This window comes from Pezoporus wallicus, unplaced genomic scaffold (genome assembly GCF_028554395.1).
Source record: "Pezoporus wallicus isolate ANWC-B61680 ecotype Strahan unplaced genomic scaffold, APGP_CSIRO_Pwel_v1 contig_7553, whole genome shotgun sequence".
In the NCBI taxonomy this organism is placed as follows: Eukaryota; Metazoa; Chordata; class Aves; order Psittaciformes; family Psittacidae; genus Pezoporus; species Pezoporus wallicus.
Window position 1 is genome coordinate 808,751 of NW_026635101.1, and position 18,550 is coordinate 827,300.

At 46.4% G+C, this 18,550-nt stretch overlaps 1 protein-coding gene across 1 annotated transcript; it reads left to right on the plus strand.

Annotated features, from left to right (window-relative positions):
• Positions 1-165: 165 nt before the first annotated feature.
• SEC23B (SEC23 homolog B, COPII coat complex component) lies at positions 166-17,098 on the plus strand. The gene is made up of 20 exons (XM_057403104.1): positions 166-320; positions 1,285-1,520; positions 3,003-3,060; positions 3,728-3,814; positions 4,024-4,260; positions 4,564-4,649; positions 5,420-5,564; positions 6,060-6,218; positions 7,272-7,387; positions 8,559-8,682; positions 8,777-8,857; positions 9,187-9,276; positions 10,069-10,175; positions 10,360-10,513; positions 11,857-11,934; positions 12,206-12,367; positions 13,800-13,886; positions 14,803-14,958; positions 15,796-15,861; positions 16,666-17,098. Exons 2-20 carry the CDS (start codon positions 1,300-1,302, stop codon positions 16,753-16,755), a joined length of 2,304 nt encoding a protein of 767 aa, XP_057259087.1. The 5' UTR covers positions 166-320; positions 1,285-1,299; the 3' UTR covers positions 16,756-17,098.
• Positions 17,099-18,550: the final 1,452 nt, after the last annotated feature.

Here is an 18,550-nt window from a genome sequence, read left to right on the forward strand (position 1 = left end):
AGGCGACGCCTCCCCCGCCATCTTTAGTAGGGGCACACCGTTTGTCTCCATTCCAACACTGCACCTGGCACCCTTAGTGAAGATGGCGGCCCGACGCCGCTGCCTCGCCATGTACGATAGGGTCGCGTCTCTTCCCCTCCTTCAGACCGGCGAGCAGCGTGCCCGTAGCCAAGATGTCGGCGGAGCCTCGCCGGGGCCGGGCGGGGCGTGCCTGTGCCGCCATCTTGCCTACGGGCACGCCGTACCGCTGAGCTGGCCTTGCCGGGTGCGCGGGGCCTGCCGGGAGACAGCGGCGGCAGGGAGCGGCGCGGAGCGGGCAGGTGGGCGCTGTGGGGACGGGGGGTCCGGTCTGTCCCCTGTAGGAGGCCTGTGGGGTGTGTCAGTGCGTGCCCTATAGGGGCTGGGGAGTCAGTGGTGTCCCATATGGGAGGTGCTGGGGGCATTCAGTGGTGTATCCTATGGGAGAGGCTGGAGGGGTCGGTGGTGTCTCCGGTGGTGTTCAGCAGTGGAGGGGGTTAGGGCTTTTCCCCATGGAATTGCCGTCGGGGTCGGAGGTGGTTCCTGTGGCTTTGCTGGCGATCCGCGGTGTCCCCTATAGCTGTGCCGAGCTGAGGCTGGGTGATCTGCTGTGTTCCCTGTATCACCGCGAGGAAGGAGCAGGGGTTAGCAGTGTGCCCTGTAGTAGATCCCGTGTGGATGCTGGAATACTACCGCCACTCATCTGCTGAGGCTTTGGAAGGGTCTGTCCTCTATCCCACCTGGAACACTGCATCCAGCTCTGGGGACAGCAACACAAGAGGGACGTGGAGCTGTTGGAGTGAGTCTGAAGGTCTTTTTTGACCTTTTTGTGGTGTGCTCCTTTCCATCTGTAAGCAGGTCAGGCTGGCAGCCCGGTGACATTTGTGATGAGTGCTTTGGCCTTCATTCCCCCGCCAAGGTTTCAGCTGAAGGCTTCAGGTTATGTTGGAAACCTGTTTTACCCTTACCTGAGTCAGGCAGGACTGCCTCGAGGACAGTATGAGGCTGAGTGGGTACTGAGTGGGATGTTAAATGTGGATCATAAGGGAAAAACCCCTCACATCTAGCCTAGAGTTCATGATTGCCGTGTTTCTTCTTTGGATTTGGTGGTGTTTTAATTGCCTGGAATGTCTGGAAAGCACCAGACAGAAGAGGTTAATACAATCACATTGTCCATTTGATAATGGGATTAACTCATCATAATGTATTGGCTTTGTCCTGCAATGTCTTGTGTCTACATTCAGCATGTTGCTTATGTCCTTTCAGAACTTCTGCAGTCCCATGGCGACGTACCTGGAGTTCATCCAGCAAAATGAGGAGCGTGATGGCGTGCGTTTCAGCTGGAACGTGTGGCCCTCCAGCAGGCTGGAGGCCACGAGGATGGTTGTGCCCCTGGCCTGCCTTCTGACCCCGCTGAAGGAGCGTCCTGACCTACCTCCTGCGCAGTATGAGCCGGTGCTTTGTAGCAGGCCGACTTGCAAAGCAGTGCTCAACCCACTCTGGTATGAACTTCTTGGCTGGGGATGTTGATAGAGGAAGGATAGTACCTAGTTTTTATCTGAGCTTTGCTCCTTCCTTATTCCTCTTTTTCTCTGCCTAGTGCTTGGTGGCCTCTTTCAGTTAGATGCCGTGGGTTTGTTGAAGTCATCCAATGATAGAATCCCAGACTGGTTTGGGTTGGAAGGGACCTTAAAGCTCATCCAGTTCCAACCCCCTGCCACAGGCAGGGACACCTTCCACTAGACCAGGTTGCTCCGAGCCCTGTCCAACCTGGCCTTGAACACTGCCAGGGATGGGGCAGCCACAGCTTCTCTGGGCACCCTGTGCCAGGGCCTCAGCACCCTCACAGGGAAGAATTTCTTCCTGATGTCTCATCTCAATCTCCCCTCTGTCAACTTAAAACCACTTTGTCCTGTCACTACCTGCCTTTATCAAAAGCTCCTCTCCAGATTTCTTGTCACCCCTTTAGGCACTGGAAGCTGCTCTAAGGTGTCCACGGAGCCTTCTCTTCTCCAGGCTGACTCAGCCCAGTTCTCTCAGCCTGTCTCCAGAGCAGAGCTGCTCCAGCCCTTGGAGCATCTCTGTGGCCTCCTCTGGGCTCACTCAAGCAGTTCCACATCCCTAAACTCCATGCATGCTTGCTGTTGAATGCCAGCCTGTTACTAGAGCTGCCAGATCCAGAGGAGAGAGGAGTGCCTTTGGGGAGGCTATTAAGGCAGAGATGATATGAAAATGGCCAAGGAGTTTGTGATGAATGATGAAACTTAAAGATGCTGATTATACTGATATTGTTCTCTGTACTGTGATGTTCAGTTGGTTTCCTGCTGCTTGTAGGTCAGCTCCCCTATGAGCATCACAGTTGTCTTTGAAGTTTTGCTGACAATTCAAGAGGAACAGTCTTGGTCCCAAAATCATGTGATCGTCGTACATACTCAGAGATTAGTGCTGGGCTGAGAAAAAGCAGGGAAGGCCAGTAAGAAGAAGCAAAAAGAGATCAAGCCCATAAATCAAGAGTATGGCCAGGCTTTACTGCATTTTCCAGGATGTTCTAATGAGCTAAGTAAACTCTTTGGGGCAGGGAACAGCCTATTTGTTCAGTGTTTGTGCAGGATGTGGGTGAGTGGCTCCTGCTGCTCTGTGACTGGAGTACTTGTGTGCCACAGCTGTACAAACAATAAGATGACTGAGGTAAGTCCAAGTGTGGCGAAAGAACGATTAGACCTGAGTCTTTGTCTGCCCAACCTATGCTCCAGAGAGCTGTCCGTGGTCTCTCATGCTGACAAGCCTGGAATTGCAGGGCTGGGTGAGCTGATGGACTTTCTGGCAATAGAACAGGAGTCTGAATCCCTAAACCTCTTGTCATTCAAGTTGAGTGTATGGTATTCTGTTTCTTCCTCAGGGCTGTGAACCAGCATGGACAATTGTGAAGCTGTGCTGTAGAATCGGTCCTGTGGTTATACTAATGCTTCATCTTTCCCTTGCAGCCAGGTTGACTATCGGGCCAAGCTCTGGGCTTGTAACTTCTGTTTTCAGAGAAATCAGGTAAGTTGGAAAAAGCATCAGCCCTTTCTGCTTTTCAGTGAACAATTTTATTGAACATCCCTGGCAAAGGATATTCAGCATAAATTCCACTTTTCTAGATTCCTCCCCTTGGCCTTTTTCTCCTGATGAACCCAGAAAGAGTACTTGCTAATGGGTCTGTATTACCTGACATCTTGTCTGGCTTGAGTTCAGTTTTGCCAGCATGCAGAGCTTAGGAAGGAGATAATAATGCTATCTTTGTCCCATGTCCCATGTGTTCCACACTATGTCCCATGTGTTCCACACTATATCCCATGTGTTCCCAGTGTGGTTTTTGCACTTGACGCTTACTGTTCTTGTCGAGTATGAAAATCATTAGATTTGAGTAGACTTTTGCTATCAGAACTGTCATGTGGCTAAGTGAATTCCAGCTGACACACAGTCGCTGGTTTAGTCCCACCTTTTATTTACACTGGGTTGAGCAGCTGTCCATACTGCTGGGAACTTGTCTGTGCTTTGGAAAACAGCACTGTGGGTCTCTTGTCATGAGTTAATCAGGTTGATGCAGTGGCAGTAAATAAAGAGTTGAGTAACCACATCATGAGCAGGGCAGCCTCTGGACGGCAGAGGAGGGCCTACATTTCTGTCCTGCAACTTCCTTGTCCTGATTTTTTGTTCTCTTTTTCAGTTCCCTCCAGCATATGCAGGCATATCTGAAGTCAATCAACCAGCAGAGCTTATGCCTCAGTTTTCAACAATCGAATATATCGTGCAGGTAAGTGAATCACAGGCAAGTTTGAAACCCCCCAGAACTGTCTTATTTGTGACAGATTATGTGTATTGTATTTCCTTAAGATAATGCAAATAAATAACATTTCTGCAACGTGCTTAAGGTAGGGCTGATTTTATTCATTGGCTGGAGGCATTATGAAGTGTCACCTGGCATATGTACACACGCAGTAAATGCATCTCTTTCCACATCAGCGAGGTCCACAGACACCATTGATCTTCCTGTATGTTGTCGACACGTGTTTGGAAGAAGAGGACTTGCAGGCACTGAAGGAGTCCCTCCAGATGTCCTTGAGCCTGCTGCCTTCTGATGCTCTGGTAGGGCTTATCACTTTTGGCAGAATGATCCAGGTTCATGAGCTGAGCTGTGAAGGGATTTCCAAGAGCTACGTGTTTAGGGGCACAAAGGACCTGACAGCTAAGCAAATACAGGTATGTTCTGCCATGTCTTAGGCCAGTGACTTGCTCCTGTTGGCTCTGCTGGCACCACTGCTGGTCTTTCGAGCACTGGGCTCCTCTCCTTTCTTCTTGCCTTTGGTTGAAGCTTGTCCAAAATACAGTTTGTGTATCTCACATATGGGCTCACTGATCCATTCCTAATGGGAGTACAAAGATTAATAATTGTACAGATTTTTAATGTATTTAATGTTACAATATTGCAGCCTCAGGGTTTGACAGCAAATAATGTTTAGTTTTTAAATAGTACATCCCTGCCTCCTCTTCACTATTCTCCAGGATATGCTTGGGCTTTCAAGGCCAGCTGTGCCCATTCAACAGGGAAGACCTCTTCAGACTCCAGAGCAACCTGTTATTTCAAGCAGGTAAGCTGCACCAGCACAGCAGAAAAGCAGGGCAGGTGCTTTATGTTCCTTCGGAGTCATGCTTATAAACCTGGGTTTCCCAAGAATAATCTTTGTAAGAAGATTTAAATAGCATTCTCTTTTCACAGCTATCTCTCTATTTCAGGTGACAGGTATGGATGGGATTTACTGAAGCTGCTGACAGTGTATCAGACTTACTGTAGTGTCTTGGGTTTGCAGTTGCAAGAATACAATTGGCATTCAGTCTAGGTTTCTATTGAAAAACAGAGTAGCTGTCTTTGGAAAGCACATTGCTCAGGAGTTGTTTAGAGCAGGGGCTTGTCTTTTTGATTGAACAGCCAGTGGTGGGGCATGTCTTAACAATCCTGCATACTACCTCCTACCCTTGGCCCAGCAAAGTCCAAAACTTGATTGACAGGCAAAAGTGATCCCTGAGCTGTAAAGCTGTATCTGCCTCTGCTGAATACAGTTTCTTTCTTTATCAGCTTCTATCTTTCAGTGGCAGCTTTTTGCATTTTGGTAGACTAAACCACCACTGCAGTTCTTTCCTATGCTTGATGTGACTTTGGCTTGTTTTCAGTTCCTGATGTCTTGCTTTGATCAATTCTTGTCTTTTGCAAAGGCCTTGGGAAGTGTGGATGTAAGAAGGGCACATGCCACGTGACTTTTTACTTCTGATAATTCAGTGCAATTTAAGTGTGCCAGGAACAGAGAGGCACTTTCTTCTCTAAATTTCTAAGCAGGAAAACATTTTATTTGGGTTTTTGCAGGTTTTTGCAGCCAGTACATAAGGTTGACATGAATTTAACAGATCTGCTTGGAGAACTGCAAAGGGATCCATGGCCAGTGACCCAGGGAAAGAGGCCTTTACGTTCCACTGGAGTGGCTCTTTCAATTGCAGTTGGTTTACTGGAGGTACTTTTCTTCATGCTGCTGCTTGAGATGAGGCAGTCAAAGTAAGCACCTATCAGTCTTTGCTGAGAGGTGTGCAGGTGTCAGTCCAGCCAAACCAAGCTGGCCCAGGTACATTGGCTGTAGAGGTGCAGTTTGTCTCTAGGACATTTGACATGTGGGCTGGGGGTTTCCATTTAAATGATAAAATAATGCAGGTGTTTCAAGGTCTCTGATTCTTGTGTGTGTCACCATGTGGAGGTGATAGGATGCACTGGTTTTATCTGACCATCATCTAAGATGTAAGTAAAAAGAACAGAAACTGCTTGTTTCCTGTTACAAAGACATGAAGCTTGACGTAGCTTGAGTCTAGACGTGAGAATGCTGTGACTGTCAGGAAATGCATTGCTATTTATCAAGGTGGGCTGTAGCAGAGACAGGTCCCTAAAGCATTGGTTGCTATTTAATAATATTTTCCCTCCTCTTCCCCCTTAACATAAGTCTCTATTTTTATTTTAGGGCACATTTCCAAACACAGGGGCCAGAATAATGCTGTTTACAGGTGGGCCACCAACACAAGGACCAGGCATGGTGGTAGGAGATGAGCTGAAAACACCCATCCGTTCTTGGCATGACATAGAGAAGGACAATGCAAGGTTCATGAAGAAGGCCACCAAAGTAGGTGCTGGTGCCTGCTGGGAATGTTTAAAACCAAAACCTGAATGTTGTGTCAGAACACTAAATGAGGGGAAAGTACATAACACAAACCTACACTGCTGTTTTGAGAGCTGCTCAGTGTCCTTCCCTACGGAACAGACATATTCCATTCTCTGGATGTGGGAACTGTATGTCCAGATATCGGCACAGTTGTCCTTGGAAGTGCCTGGCCTTTTGTGTATGTTAAATTATGAGAGTGGTCAAGGGAAGGGTAAAAACCACTTCCTTCCAGTTACCTCTCCAGTACAGTCTTGTGCCTTCTCAGAGAAAGAAGTATTGCAGTATGGTTTCTTAGCTGATGGTGGGTGGAGAGTTTGTTCATCAACATCATTGTATCTCTTTCTGGGGAGGAGAAAAGCTGTTTTCCAAGAATTGGTCCCTTCCTATAAGCATCCTTTGTCTTCTTGACCTATGACTTCCGATACCTAAAGGAGGCCTGCAAGAAATCTGGAGAGGGACTTTTTACAAGGGCAGGTAATGACAGGACAAGGGGCAATGGCTTTAAACTGACAGAGGGGAGATTTAGATCACATACTAGGAAAAAATCCTTGCTGAGGCCCTGGCAGAGGTTGCACAGAGAAGCTGTGGCTGCCCCATTGCTGGCAGTGTTCAAGGCCAGGTTGGACGGGGCTTGGAGCAACCTGGTCTAGTGGAAGGTGTCCCTGTCTGTGGCAGGGGGTTGGAACAGGATGAGCTTTAAGGTCCCTTCCAACCCAAACCAGTCTGGGATTCTATGAGAAAAACCCAGTTAAAATGGTAAAAATGTCAGACATGAACATGCCTGTCAGCTTACAGAAAGCAGTATGGCACCTCTGACATGCTACTCAAGCTCATCCGAGCACAAACATCTTTGGAGGGAGAAGTGTGCTCCAGCAGTAAGAGCAGAACTGTTTAGCTACCAGAGCGCTGGTAATCACATCATTTGAACCTTGTGTTTCATGGGCTAGCCTCAGCTGGAGAGCAGTATTAAAACTGCTCATTGCAGCATCCTGACCACCATGTGTGTTTCCCCAGCACTACGAGACCCTGGCTAATCGCGCTGCAGCCAATGGGCATTGTGTTGACATCTATGCCTGTGCCTTGGATCAGACTGGACTGCTGGAGATGAAGTGTTGTGCAAACCTCACTGGGTATGTTCACAACAGGAGAGCACAAAGGTGGCACCTGTGCTTTATTTTGTTGTTGTTTTGGAGGGGGCCAACAGTTCAGAAAGCAGTTAAGTTTGCAAAAAGGTGAGATTTTTACCAGTCTTTTCTAAATTGTGGTTTGAATTTGCCAGGAGTTTTATGGCAAACCTCACCTGATCCCAAGTCCTCATTTCTGAAGTCTCAAAACAGCATGTGAATTAGCACTGCTGGTAGAAAACTCCATGTCCTGCTTTGAGAAAGGTATTCTAAAGCATGGTGTGACATGTCCTTTGCAAATGCTTCCTGCCTCCTTGGGAGATAGCAAGTATCCTTTCCAGAATTTATGGGATAGATCTGCCATGCTTTGTGATGTGTGCATGACTGAAGTGCCAGCAGAAGAGCAGACTATCAGGCACTGTGGGTAGAAGCTTTCTTTGTCTGGGCCAAATTCTCTCCACTTAACAGCTCACTTGTGCTTTCTCCAGGGATTCTTGGCTTCCCCGGGTCTAGTTTTAAGTGACATCTCTAAGGGGTACATGTCTTGTGTTCTGTATCACTGAAACCAGTTATGACCTCTCTGAGGATGGCTGTGTGCTAAACCAGGCCTTTTGGGTACTCAGCATGTCTTATCAGTCATTATGTCTAGAGAGTCAAAGGAGGGTTTGAGCAAGGTATTTGCAAGTAATCTTGTAGTGTGCAGTAAGCAGCAGATGGTTTGACCTGTTGGTTGTGTTCCTAAGCTCCATCTGATCAGGCCTGGGGTTACCAAGGCACCATGGGAAGGCACAACACAGACCCATGCACCTGCAGGCATCCTGTCTGTAATGTGGCTGGTTCCAGCCCTGATCCAGGAAAGCAGCCTGAGTGAAGCTCTTTCCTCAGTTGAAGTATTTCTAACTGGTGAAACATGAGCATTTTTAAGACAGCTAAAGGGATGGGCAAGAAATGTAGTTGAGGAAGCAAGCTGGCCAAGATGGAGCATTAACACGTCTGGCTTTGGAGGAGGCATCCATGAATCTGCACTCCCTGATGTGAATTCTACCTATGAAAGGCATGCTTTAAAACAGGACTGCATGTGTTTGCATGCATAAGAGCTGGAGAGACATATTCTTTGTGATTTACTTCCAGTTCCCAGTTGCTTCAGTTCCTTTACGTATTGTTTTTTCTTTCCCAGAGGACATATGGTGATGGGAGACTCCTTCAATACTTCCCTGTTCAAGCAGACCTTCCAGCGGGTATTTAACAAAGGATTCAACGGGGAATTTCGGATGGCTTTTGGTGCATGTTTGGATGTAAAGGTGATTAGTTTCACTGGATGACATTAATTGGGAAAGAAAAGTGCTGGTGATTTTAAAAACCCAAACCAAACAACTTTTATTTACTTTGTTCCAGACCTCTAGGGAGCTGAAAATTGCAGGAGCTATTGGACCATGCATATCCCTGAATGCTAAAGGGCCGTGTGTCTCTGAAAGTGTAAGTTTCTGACATGGAAAAGCCTTTAACAAAGACGTGAATGAACAGTGCAAAGTCTGTCTAGACCTACAGCTCAGCTAGAATGTCAGAGTTCTCAAGGAGAAGAACAATTTGGAAACATCCCTAGGAATAGACAGTCTTCCCTAGATGGAATTTGTGCCCCATAAGGCTTTCTTTTAACTGTGGCCTTCAGTAACTTCATTCACACCCCAAAGATAACAGATCCAGAATGCCTGCTTATTACTTGTACCTCTGCTCAAAGTATGACATAAGCTTCCCTTACCTGCTGCTAGAGGTAAAAATGCTACTTTACTTTTGATCCTGTGCAGGAGCTTGGAATTGGAGGAACCTCTCAATGGAAAATTTGTAGCCTGGATCCCAGCACAACTCTGGCCATTTACTTTGAGGTGGTAAATCAGGTCAGTCCTCTAGGTTTTTGGTCTTTTTTTTTTCACACACCAAACTGTTTGTTTCAGGGCCAGAAAGTGCAATGACATCCCCTGTGTGGCAGATGGGTGGCTGCAAAGCAACCAGGTGTTTTGTGCTAAAGAAACAGTCTCCGAAGTTGTTTTCATATGCATAAATTGTCTATTTTTTTTTGTTCTGTAAAAACCTGAATTCTTTCCTTGTCTTCTTCCTATGGTATTTATTTAACAAAGAAAAAATTGTCTTTTTTTGCCAGTAGGTGCTGGGAGAATGAAATTATACTTTTAAATAGCAATGGAGACTTGGTCCTCCAAGCTGTAATAACTTGATGGCTCAGAAGTAACTTTTGGCTGGAGAAGCTTCTGAGCATATGGCAGCTAGAAGCTAGGAAAGCTACCCAAAAGGAATTCTGTTCCACATCTTGCCTCTGTCTTCTCTGCTGTGTGAATTTGTTACTCTTTGGAATAGGATGGTAGTCTCACAGCACCTTTGCTTAGACCTTCTACTGCCATTCTTAAGTTCGTTGCTATAGAGGTGACGAGTGGCTGCCATCCTTTAAGGGAGAAGCTGAGTCAGTGTCACACCCAATATTAAATGGGCCCAACACCCCTTGATTCTAAGGGCTGCTGGAAAACACAATGCTAATAGATGGATCTCTCTTCTCTGGTCCATCTCTTCCTTGTACTTTGTGACTGCTCAAATGATTCCCTGCAGTGCAGTTCTCTGTAGTTTACTGTTACGGAAAAGCCTCCCTGTTTTGAAGGCTTACCTTGTTTTATTTGCAGCACAACGCACCGATACCTCAGGGAGGCCGAGGGGCAGTGCAGTTTGTCACTCAATATCAGCACTCCAGTACGCAGAAACGCATTCGTGTCACCACCATAGCCAGAAAGTGAGTGTCTCCTGTCAGTCCTTTGGCAGAATGGCAGAAACTTAACGTGCAGTTTGTGCTGGAATTTGTCTAGCTTTTTGTTGCATGCATTGGCCATGGAGTGTTTGGCACCGGGAGGTTGAATCTGGTTTGAGTTTTGCTGAAGGTGAATGCATGTGGCACTAACCCTTCACTAACCCTATAGTTGGGCAGATGCACAGAGTCAGCTCCAGCACATAGAAGCTGCGTTTGACCAAGAAGCAGCCGCTGTGCTGATGGCACGACTGGGAGTGTACAGAGCTGAATCTGAGGAGGGACCCGATGTTCTGCGGTGGCTGGACAGACAGCTGATCAGACTGGTAAGACCCAAAGACTGCAGTTGGGTGCATTCTCGATTCTAGTAAAAATGGTCTCTGGAAACGAGAACACGATTCTCCTTTCAGATTGACTTGCTTCTTTTGTGCTCTGATTATGGTCATACAGTTGCAGTACACAATAGCTCAGTAGCCAGTATGATCAGTGAATTTGGGATGGAGTAGGTAAGCATCCCATCGTGCTGAAAGGGTTAAAGTGAGATTACAGAAGTGACAGTGAATGAAACACAGAATACTGCAGGTGGGAAGGAACCTCCAGATGTCTCTGGTTCAATCCATCTGCTCAGAGTAGGGCCAGCTTTGATGTTAGAACAGGTTGCTCCAGCTCTTGTTCAGCTGAGTTTTGAAGATCCCTTGTTTCTCTTGACAACCTGTTCCAGTGTTTGATCACTGTGATTCCCATCCCCTCCCTTTGCCCCATCAGAATTTCCACTTCTCCAGCTACCAGTCAGCAACATGACTCCCTAATCCCATTCTTCACCAGGCTGACCAAACCCACCTTCTTCAGCCTCTCTTTCTGCATGAGGTACTACAGCCCCTGACCAGCTTGGTGGCCTCTGCTAAACTCACTCCATTGTATCCATGTCTGTCTTGCACTGGGGAGCCCAAAACTGGACAGAGCATTCAGGTGTGGGTTCAGTGGTGCCAAGTTCAGGGTAGTAATTACTTCTGCAGCTTCATACTGTCTTTTGCTTTGAATTGCACAAGCCTGATTGCCTAAATTAGTTCTGGCCTTGTCCAAACACCCACGTGGAGTTGATACTAACAGATCAGATACTAAAAAAAACCAGGGCCAGTATCAAATAAAGATTTGAGTGTCAAAATGCACATGGGCATGATGCATGCTGAAATGATTATGGAGTCATGTATAGTTAAAGTCCTCAAACCATTTGATGCTGTTTATTTCCAGTGAAGCAGTTGGTGAAATGCAGCTGCTGCGGCTCTAGAAGGAAGTAGAGTTGCTGCAGAAGTGTTTCATAGTGTACAAAGCAGCTTAGGTATGAGATAGTATGCCTGATGTAATGGAAGAACAGAAATGGGTAGTACTAGAAGTACTATTTCTTTCATTCTTAGATAATTTCAAATCTCCATTTAATATATGTAAATAGATAAATAGATCAAATCATCATTCTTGTTCCAGGAAGACACAGAAACCACTGACTTAAAGAGGCTGTAAATTTTATCTTACTTGCTGTTGTCATGTTCATGCCTTGGTTGCTCTGTTTATGAAGAACCAAAAGAACACCCATAAAAAAAAGTGTAAATTCTAAAAAGGAAATAAAATAAAAAAATAGAAATAACCAAAGTATCCATTTTGCTTCCAACAGTGCCAGAAATTTGGACAATATAACAAAGATGATCCCAACTCCTTCAGATTGTCAGAATCCTTTTCTTTGTATCCCCAGGTAAGAATGTCACTTCCCACAGTATGGGAAAAGGATGCCAGGGTGGGTGGGAGTGATGATAAAAGATCTTGTATCATTTATCAACTTCAAGATGGGAGGCACAGATGCGTTTTTAATTTGGTGCTCCTGCAGTTCAGTGCTACAAATGACTGATAAGGAAAGAACTGTGAGGAGTTAATAAGGGGCTTTGCAGTTCAGGAAGACTGGACTTGGGTGCAGACGTTTTGACAACTTGCTGAAATGTCTCCTCTCACTCATTTTTCTGGTGCAGTTCATGTTCCATCTGCGACGCTCCCCATTCCTGCAGGTCTTCAATAACAGCCCAGATGAATCTTCTTACTACCGTCACCACTTTGCTAGGCAAGATCTGACCCAGTCTCTCATTATGATCCAGCCCATCCTTTATGCTTATTCTTTCCATGGCCCTCCTGAGGTGAGTCCCTGTTTAACAGGAAGAAGTGCATCAATCCAAAGTAATGAGTATTCAGTCAAGTAACAGTATTTCAGTAAAAAGGCCCTTATATGTTTTTTAATCGAGGTCATTATTAAAGGATGGGATGGGGCAATGTGGAATATGAGTTGTGTTTTCAGTAAGCTTACAGCTTGGATTAAATTAATATCCCAAAACACACAAAAAAACCCCAAACCTGCTCCTGCCCCCCAACATCCACTGAATGTTTTAGTCTGTTTCCACACACTTTTGCTTCTCTACCAGAGGCTGCCACGTCCACTTTGTAAGTCAGCAAGCCTCAGCCCTTCCAGATCATAATCTTTCACCAGCTGCTTGTTTTCAGTTGTTTAACTATTCAGTGAACAGACAAGGATTCCCTTAAGCTGGCAGCTTTCCCATCAGACACATTGGAAGGAATGTGTCTGGTGGGAAAGAAATGCAGGAGCTGCTGAAGTAATATGAAGCTCCCTTGGCAGCATTTGTCAGAGGTCACACGTTATTTCTTCTTATTTTTGAGACACTTTTGTTCAAGATAATTTGAAATTAAACATGGGTAGCCATAGGAATTGCTCTCTTGCATCCTGCACTTCAGACAGCAGCTGATAACTCATTGCTCCATGCGGATATGCTCCAGGAGGCTGACTGCGATCTGCAAGGTGTTTGCATGGACTGAGTAGCCTTGGTGGAGTTATGTCTATACAGGCTGGACCAAGCAAGCTGTTTGGCCAACTGTGAGGGTTAATATAGTTCTGAGGGCTTAGTGGCACCTCCAGTGTGCCCCCACAGCCAAGACCAACAGCTTCCTGGCCTGTATCAGCAATAGCGTGGCCAGCAGGGCCAGGGGAGTGATGATACCCCTGTACTGAGCACTGGTGAGGCTGCACCTTGAATCCTGTGTTCAGTTCTGGGCCCCTCACTACAAGAGAGACATTGAGGTGCTGGAGCAGGGCCAAAGAAGGGCAACGGAGCTGGTGTAGGGCCTGGAGTGCAAGTGTGATGGGGAATGACTGAGGAACCTGGGGGGGTTTAGTCTGGAGAAGAGAAAGCTCATGGGGGACCTTAATGATCTCTGCAACTGCCTGAAAGGAGGATGGAGCCAGGAGGGGCTGGGCTCTGCTCCCAAGGAACAAAGGATAGGACAAGAGAAAATGGCCTCAAGCTGCGCCAGGGGAGGTTTAGGCTGGATATTGGGAACAATTACTTCCCCAAAGGGCAGTCAGGCATTGGAATAGGCTGCCCAGGGCAGTGCTGGAATCACTGTCCCTGGAAGTGTTCACACACCGTGCAGACGAGGCCCTCAGTGTCATGGGTTAGTGGTGGCCTTGGCAGCCCTAGGGGAACATTTGGATTTGATGATCTTGAGGGTCTTTTCCAACCTGGCTGATTCTATGATTTTGACTTTTCCTTTCCCCAGCCAGTGCTTTTGGACAGCAGCAGTATTCTCCCTGACAGAATCCTACTGATGGATACTTTCTTCCAGATAGTTATCTACCTTGGTGAGGTATGTTGAAACACATTCTTTCTCTGTTTGCACACCTTCGCTCCTGCCAGGCATGCAGACAGCGTCACTGCGAGTACCAAATAAGCTGCTTGCAAAGCCCACACTAACATAATGACATTGCATGTGTGCTGCTGGTTTTAATACAGTTTCTCTCCCCAGTGTCCTAACAAAAAGTCCAACTGCAATTGCTAAGGATGCGTTGTGCACTGAGATACAGTTCTCATGCTAGTTTGGTGTCCTGTTTTCTGATGGGATAGAGTTAATTTTCTTCCTACTTCCAAGTAACCATTACCAGGACACTTGGTAATGAAGGTGGTCCCTTACCATACCTGGTAAAGGTCAGAAAAGCTTGGAACTAAGCAGGGCAGAGAGCTGCAGTTTGCTATGCAGATACAGTTTGATTTTCAGCTACGTGGCATACTTGGTTACTAGGTTTTGACACTTAAATACTGCTGCTCTTAAAGAAATGGGTTATGGATTTTTCCAAGTTTTGCTTTTAAATACTGGGAAGCATTTTAACTCTTCCCTTTGTTTTTGAACTGAGCTAATTCACTCGTATTTAACTATTGTTATTAGGATACTTGAAGTTGGGCATGCTAGTTTGTGGCAGCTAGCTTCTTATTAGCTCCTGACTGTGTTCCATATGAGATTAGTTCCCTTTGAGAGGTGTGCACGGATACCCGATTGACGTGAACAGGAGTTGAACACTTGAGTCAACAATGACAAAGAGTTACCTTAGAGAGTTTCTACATGTTGTTGGAGAGCAAGACACTCAGCAAATGACAGACACTAAATAATGTCATTTCCAGAGGTAGTGAAAAGTGTGCGTTCTGCTGCCTTAAAGAATGCAGGTTAAAAAGGGGAGGCTTGCAGACATCTCTACTAGTTTTATACCCCCTCCCTGTCCTGTCAATAGACTATTGCACAGTGGCAGAAAGCTGGTTATCAAGAGATGCCTGAATATGAAAACTTCAAGCACTTATTACAAGCCCCACTGGATGATGCCCAGGAAATCTTGCAGACCAGGTTCCCGATGCCGCGTTACATCCACACGGAACATGGGGGCAGTCAGGTAAGGAGGTTTATTGAGGAGTTCTTTCTGTTGTTGAATAGAGCAAATAGCTGTCTTTCTGCTTTACTTTAGAAGGATGGTTCTGTAAGTTAAATACAGTGGTAATTTAGCTCTTTGAAGTACAGAGCTTGCATATTTTCTGATGAGCTTTTACCACAACTTCGTCCTTTAATAAGACAATCACTTGCTGGATATGCTTTTGAATATGAGGATGTAAAAAAAAAACTCCAAAACCCCCAAAAGCCAGGTTAAATATCTTTTTATTCTGCAAAGAGCTGGGAAAGAAATGCTTTGGGTATGTATCTAAACTTACCCAAGACAGGAGTGCAATTAGCTTGCAAGGAAGTGTGACCATCTGTTCTTTTAGTCTCCAATGCCAAGTGCGGGTATGAAATACTTCCTATTTTTGCTCTTCCTGGAATTACAGTTGTGCTGTGCTTGTGTGTGCCTGGTTTGTTTGTAGCAGTGAAGAGACAGGGGTTGATGCTCTGAAACAAAGATTTGGGATTTGCTTTTGATGTGACCATGTTAGGCTGTTCCTACACTGACCTCTTTGCTGAAGAGCAGGTGGGGGCATGTGAGGGACAGTGCTGGTGACATGCCTGGGTCGCATGGAACCAGAACTGCCCTGCCAGGTGAGTGCCCCTTGGAGACAAGTTGCCTGTGGAGCAGAGCTGTTTCTGGACTTAAAACCCACTTATGTTAAATTGGTCCTTTGCTTGCAAAAGCAGAGGGGCATCACTAGTCATGGACCTAAAGCAGTAAGAAGTCTTGAGGAGCTGAGAGTGCTGTCAATGTACATCTTACATTTACTTCTCTGATATTTTGTGTTAATAGGCCCGGTTCCTCTTGTCTAAAGTGAACCCTTCTCAGACCCACAATAACCTCTATGCATGGGGACAGGTAAGCAATGGAAGAGCTGCTCATGTTTAGAATGCTATAAAATAATGTACAATTACAGATTTGTCTACATAGCAGGCAACCCAATTCACTACATGGCACAAACCATGAGCAGGTTACATCTGCTCTCTAGTTCTTACCTAAGAGCTTTTGCTGAAACCTGACTGGATCTGAAGATTTTACAGTGCTTTGCAGTGCAAAGAAACAAGGTTATTTCTGTGTGCTAAAGGATCTGGTAATTGAGTAACCAGCTTAGGAGGTTAGATTTTTATGCAACTGGCAAGGTAAACAGTGGCAGGAGAAGAGTGGTGTCCACAAAGAGTGCTTTGCCCCTTTGATACCCCTTTATCCCAGCTACACGTGGGTCACAGGCAGACCAGGAGCATTTTCTGCGGTGGCTGCTATTGAAGTGAGCAGCTAACTTGATGTACAGTATGTTCTTACAGGTTTCAGATGACCTGATGAAAAAAATCTGTCTGCACACTTTCCCTATAAATATGACTTAAAACTCTTAGGTCACAGTGTATTTAGCATTCTGCAGAGAGTACCTTGAATATAGATACATATAGATGTATTTTACCTGAGAATACTAGATTTTTATATCCTCTTTACCTTGTTTTGGGCAGCAAAATTCCTAACGCTTTAGAAAGAAAAGACTTTCTTTTGGGGATTGCACTAGAGGACAGTGTCAGCTCTTGCCATCTGTCCTTTGCAGGGAAAAAGGTGGTTGATTTAGCAGGGAATTACTTCAGAGTGCTGACATCTGATTTGCTTTCAGTTAGTCATTCTTTCTTTATGTGTCTGCAGGAATCGGGAGCTCCAATCCTGACGGATGATGTGAGTCTCCAGGTGTTCATGGACCACCTCAAAAAGCTGGCAGTTTCCAGTGCAGCGTGACTTTGGTCAAACCCAAAAGAGCAGACGTTACATAGACCATGTGGATAACGGAAATGGAGCGATTCATTTTACATTTCCTTCTTTCTCTCTTTTAAAGGTTTTTAAGTATTAAATGAAACAAATATACAGGGAGAATTTTTTACTTGGCCCTTCTAGATATTAATTTATTTGTATTTCTTTTTGTCTCTATTCACTCCACATTTTTCATACACTGTAATCACAGATAAAGGATGTTTTAGCCAGTACAGATTTTAACAGTCTTTACCTTGGTTTGTAACAGTGCGTGTTCTTAGGTGTCTTTTTAGCAGCCAGGGCCTGTATTAATTAAAAATAAAACTGGGTGAGAGCATTACTGTTTAGTGCTCCCAATTCATCTGTATGCTTAGCCTGTCTCCTTTCTGTTTGTGAAAACGTTAACTGGGGTACGTGCGTCCTGATGGAAACAAGGAGGAGAGCAGATCTCCTCTTGCGGGTCCGCCAGTCCCCCGCCCTATCCCCCCGCCGCCATCTTCCTGTCACCCCACCCGCCATCTTGGGACCGCTCCCGCCTTACAGCCCGGGCGCATGCGCGCACCGGCGCTCTCCGCCCCATTGGCGGCAGGGCCCGAGCGGTGAGCACGGGTGTTGCTATGGCTGGGAGTAAGTTGCGGCTGGCGGTGTGGAACGCGCGCGCGGCGCTGCTGTACTCATTGGGCGGCTGGACCATACTGGGAGGCATGCTGCACTACACCATGCACCACGGCGAGAGCGGGGATGCGGCCGGTACGGGCGAGCTCGGCACCGAGTCCCGGGTCGCCGCCTGGGGTGGGCCTGGGTAAGACGCTACCGGCAGCGGAGACTTCCTGGTCCTTGTTTCGGCTGTTCCCGAGGCCGAGGCCGGGAGCGTCGGGTGCTGTCCGCCCAGCCGGGCCTCGGGGAGATGTGGTTGCCGGGTGCGAGGGCTCTGCCTGGGGCCATTGACTTGTAAGGGCTCGGCAGGGTGCCCGGGCCGCGCTCCTGCTGGCTCTGTGTGAGCCCAGCGGCTCCTGGCATGCCGAGGAAGTTCGACCTGAGGGAAACGAAGTCCCGCGTTGAGGGGAAAAGCGTGTGCTTCGTCGCTTTGTTTGCAGTGTGGAAATGGTTCAAAGCTGCACCTGGGGACGTTCAGACGGGGCATCAGGAAGCATTTCTTTATAGAGAGGGTGGTCGAACTCTGGAACAGGCTTCCTGGAGAGGTGGTCGATGCCCCGAGTCTGTCAGTGTTATTTGGGCAATGCCTTTAATAACATGCTTTAACATTTGGTCAGCCCTGAACTGCTCAGGCAGTTGGACTAGGTGATCATTCCCTTCCAAGTGAAATAGTCTTTCCTTTGGCATCCTTTCCTTTGGCATCCTTTCCTTTCCCATCCTTTCCTTTCCCATCCTATCAGCTCTGTATTGCTCTTGCTCAGCATTCTGCTCCTTATTAAGGTGTAGTAGCATGGAGGTAGCTGTAATGTGGATAACATGGAGGCTCTTTGCAGTTGCTGCTACTGTAGTACCGATGTTAGTCCAGCACCAGTGCAGCAATGTAACTTACCCTAGTGAATCCTTTTTTCTGTCCATACAGTCAGCAGATCCTTGCTATCTATTTCTCACACCTTGATAATAAGCAAAGAGAAGCCTGTGTGGCTGCTGTTTGCAATGATGAAAGGATAAAATGTTTTCATTGCTATGCTCTTTTTTTATTTTTTTTCTTTTTTTCTTCCCCTCTTATTCCTTAGAGAATAAAAGTGATCCTCAGGCAAAACCAGCACTCAGGCAGGAAATATACACG